At 42.2% G+C, this 4,224-nt stretch overlaps 1 protein-coding gene across 1 annotated transcript; it reads left to right on the top strand.

Annotated features, from left to right (window-relative positions):
• Positions 1–304: 304 nt before the first annotated feature.
• On the top strand, positions 305–3,497 carry vgll3 (vestigial-like family member 3). The gene is made up of 4 exons (XM_077617331.1): positions 305–634; positions 1,514–1,856; positions 1,934–2,488; positions 2,573–3,497. The coding sequence occupies exons 1-4, from the start codon at positions 512–514 to the stop codon at positions 2,611–2,613; spliced, it is 1,062 nt and encodes a 353-aa protein (XP_077473457.1). The 5' UTR covers positions 305–511; the 3' UTR covers positions 2,614–3,497.
• Positions 3,498–4,224: the final 727 nt, after the last annotated feature.

The following is a 4,224-nucleotide window of genomic DNA, read 5'->3' as shown; positions in this document are numbered from 1 at the left end:
TATATAAATAGGAAGAATCGCAAGGTCTAGATTGGGTGTTACACTGTGCCGCAAACGTGTTGGTGTAACATTATCTGGAAGGGCCTATTAGTACACTGCAAAGCAAGGGTGAATGTATTTAGTGCATATACAGCAAGTGTGTCTTGGCCAGGCCCTGCTCAAATGGGCGTGCGTCAATGTGCTCCAACCCTCTCCCACGCCTGCCTCATACCCTAAAATGAGAGAGCGATTGAGTGGGAGAGAAAGAAATGCTCAGCAAACAGCCAATCAGAAGAGGCCTGAAGTCTTGACAGGAGTTTTTCACTTGGCTCGAGTGTCACAAGTTTGTGGTCTCCTTCGGGGCCCCAGGTGGTGCACGGCAGGAGGGACATTGTCAGTATTCAAGCAGGGCGGCATGGACATTGTATGTGTTTGCCAATATATGGAGGCCCGGAAAAGTAAGGGGACAAAAGCAGTCTGAAGCCTCCGAGCCCCTGTCAGCTGAGTCCAGTAATAATCTCGCTTTCTCGCTATGAGCTGCCTGGATGTGATGTACCACCAAAGCTATGGAGCACACCTCCTCCCTGCAGAAGCCTATAAGTCTACATGCTACAACCACCACTACCAGCAACAGCAGCAACAACAACAACAACAGGTGAGGCACTTTCCTTCCAATGGTTTTATGTTTTGGGATTCAAAGAACACTTCATCAATTGTGCTTCATCAATTGTGTACTTCTAAAGTGAACTTCTATAGGCACTATCTAGAAAAAATAGAGGCGTACAGTTCAATAAGTTGAATGGGGCGGTTTTGGTTTCACAACTTATACAGCAATATCAGATTCAGAAAATAGTAACTCAAGTTCAAATGATATATACATTTTTCATTTTGTTGAATAAAGGGCAATTTAAAATGTATGATTTTTGTATATTGTCACCAAAATACAAGCGATCCAGCAACATGAATTACTGTAGTCAGAAAATCGAACGCAAACAATGACTCACAAAAACCCAGACACGGTTGAGTTGCCGATGTGGAGTGTTTCTGCGTTAAAGTTTGTATTGGCAGTAATATGGGCCTATGATCACTCACTTTATTGCTATTGCACTCTTTTTGTCCCAACACCCAAAAATGATGTTCAATTGCCAATTCAAAACACTACAAATATCAACTCTTATTAATTAAAATGTTATGGCATTTTCAGTGTCTATGTCAGTGTCTGTGCAAAAGCAAACAACAACGATTACAATTTAAAAGGAAGAAAATGAATCTTTATGCCCAAATATGCATAACCGAGCCTTTGATTCATCACCAAAGCATTGTGGCAATGCATTTTTGTCTAAAATAATGACCTGACTTACAATCTTAGGGGATGGTTATAGACCAATGTTGCTGGTTTGTAAAAAAAATGTGAGCAATTTGGGCATGTAAATGTTATACCGTTTAGATCCCAAAGAATTGAATAAATCAAAAAAAAACTGACGAATGACGAAATGAATACAAAAAAAAATCCTGTTTTGGTTTCTTGTCCCAGAGGAGGCTGAATGTTCACTGTAAGATGCACAACTGTTCGGTCCAGCAACAAGGTGAAGAGCGAGGAACATTATCCAGAGATCAAAGTCTCCGTCCTGCTCCTGGAACCGAATCTGGATGTGTATCATTGCATAACTTGGAAGTCAAAGACGGAACTCAACCAGCAGGTGCGGAGTACCTCAACTCCCGATGCATATTGTTCACTTACTTCCAAGGGGACATCAGTGATGTGGTGGACGAACACTTTTCTCGGGCCCTGAGTCAGTCGGCTGAACTGAACAGGGAGACCAAGCCAATCCGGATGACTCAGACGGTTGCCCCAAGTGCTGCCGGATCATGGAAAGGTAAACAGAGACATTGGGATTACAACTCTTTCTCTAAAAATTATACCACAGTTGGCTCATTCATGTTTTTGCTCTAGATGGCGGCTCACTCCCAGAGGGTCAGAGCAGTCCATCTTGGAGCAGCTCCTACCAATCCAGTGCTGCGACCTCCCTCCCTCCTGTCTCAGTTTCGGTCCACCCCGAATTCTCCCCAAGTCCCATTTCGCTCAACCACGCCGATGGAGGTCTTTGGGCTGGTCACGTGCTCTCTCAAGCCAGCCTCCAACCCCTGGCTAGTCTTACAGACAGCTGGACCTACAGCCTAAACCCTCAAGGCACAAGTGGCTACCCCAACGTTCACGACATCTACCATCCTCACCCCCACGGCCACATCCACACGCGACATCCCCACCACCACCGGCCTATGTTTCATTCATATCCAAGCCACGGCTCACCACTGGAGTCAAGATTTAATCCTCTTCTGCTGCCCAGCGTGAGGAACCAGAGCCAGTCAGCAGCCAGCGCGGGGAGTTCCCCCCACAGCGAGACCACGAAGACGGACATGGAAGCCAGCAGCAGTAGCCCAATCATGGCTTCATCTATTCCATGGACCCCTTCACCACTTCATGGATCCTTGGAGTTATATGATTCAGGTTGGTTCAGACATAAGCATCCAGTCAAGCATGAAATTATCCAAGTAGATGAATTGGAAATAACAAAGCTTTTTCTATTCGCAGCTCACGATCAGACAAAAGCAAAGTCATCGGTTTGGTTCTAACTGCCTGACATGCAAGACGGACTCTTCTTACACTAAGACGCACCATCAACATGTAGCTGCAAAACCAGTACTGCACTATACTACAATATGGACAACTCCATTACTGTTCTCATATTTGCCTGTGCAGTTTGGGATGGAGATCGATGATTGATTTGGAGTTAACAGTCATGTTTTGGGTACAGCTCATGAATGTGGAACTTCATTTTTCCTTCATGTTTCATTAGCAAAATCTATTTTCATTGGTTTGTTTTTTAATTTGTGTTTAAGTGGTTCTGTTTCAAGAACTGTTTGTGTCAATACCACTATAAAAGGCCTTTATTGTCCACAAACCATGCAATTTTCATTCATTTTTATCACATGCAGTACTTATTTTTGGATCAAAATCACATGCCCCCCGAAATTATTGTTAACAAACTCTCTGGACATAGATAGACATCCAATTCATGTAATTTTGAAGGCTTATCTTTAGTGTCATTGATGGCACTAGAGGTCCAATCCATTTTGACTGAGAAGCCTGGCAGCGGCCATTCACAGTGTGCCTCTCCCAGTTAAGTTGGATTGAAATGTCTAGCACCTAAAATGTTATAAAGCTGCTGTCAGATGTACATATGCTTTTTTCCCAGTCATTTATGTGACATAATTTTGTTTTTCTTCAAGAGTGGCTGAAACCGTGTCAATAAATTATATTTCTCAATTCATTTAAAATGGAGAGGCCTCCAAGGCACTTTATTGTGATATTGACTCATACACAAAATGTGTACAGTTTTGCCTCTTCTTTTGTTTTGTCTTTTTTTTTTTTTGCTGGAGGACCTTTGTCCCTTGGTGCAAGCTTTAGATCTTTGTCTCAAGGGATGTATGATTATATTTTGATACTGTATGTTGTACTGTAAGTAATAAATTATGAAGCTCTATTTGCAAATTAAGTCTCAGTATCCTGACAATATTGGAATTGCAACACTGGATTGCTTCTGATCTGTTTTCCTTTTTGAAAACTGGTTTCAAATTCAGCTCCACGACCAAGACATATTGTAAGTTTTTGCAGCTTTTAACAATCATCTGAATTGTTGCTGGAAAAAGTCAGCGGTACCAAAGGAAATAGGCTGCATTCCATAAATAGTTATTATAAGATACCATAACAGGTTTGCTCCTCACGAAAACATGCACATCAAATCACACAAAGACAAAGAGCAAGAATGCTTTTGCCCCGTCTGGACAGGAAGTTGAGTTGACACGGCAGACTTGGACAGTCAATGGTATCAGTGAGCTGGTTTGTTCCATCTGTAGTTTCAGTTTTCCAGAGTTTGCAATTCAAATAGTTCATTTTACCATGTGGAAACATATGAGCTGAAGGAAACCACAGGCAAGATATTTCTCCAACTTCAACAGCAACATCTTGTCAGTTTAAGGTGGCCAGAGCAGTTGGTATGATCAACAGTAGCAGCCCGCTGACATTCAAGCCTCTTTTCTTCTAGTATGCAATAAAATTTACGAGCCAGTAGCAGTTCAGATTGAGAACAAATCCTTATGCAATTCAGCCAGAAAACTCTAGTTCAACACATTAGTTTGAATGAGCTCCTGAAATTTAACAACATATGGCAAAACGTAATGAAA

The sequence above is a fragment of the Stigmatopora argus genome, chromosome 13, assembly GCF_051989625.1.
Source record: "Stigmatopora argus isolate UIUO_Sarg chromosome 13, RoL_Sarg_1.0, whole genome shotgun sequence".
NCBI lineage: Eukaryota > Metazoa > Chordata > Actinopteri > Syngnathiformes > Syngnathidae > Stigmatopora > Stigmatopora argus.
The sequence above is the reverse complement of the archived record's forward strand: the minus strand, read 5'-3'. Positions and strand labels throughout refer to the sequence as shown.

Excerpts from the sequence above, each read along its gene's own strand:
- vgll3 (XM_077617331.1), top strand. The coding sequence starts at position 512 with ATGAGCTGCCTGGATGTGATGTACCACCAAAGCTATGGAGCACACCTC. Across the intron at positions 635-1,513 it reads AGCAACAACAACAACAACAG|AGGAGGCTGAATGTTCACTG; the intron begins GTGAGGCACTTT and ends TTCTTGTCCCAG. Across the intron at positions 1,857-1,933 it reads TGCTGCCGGATCATGGAAAG|ATGGCGGCTCACTCCCAGAG; the intron begins GTAAACAGAGAC and ends TTTTTGCTCTAG.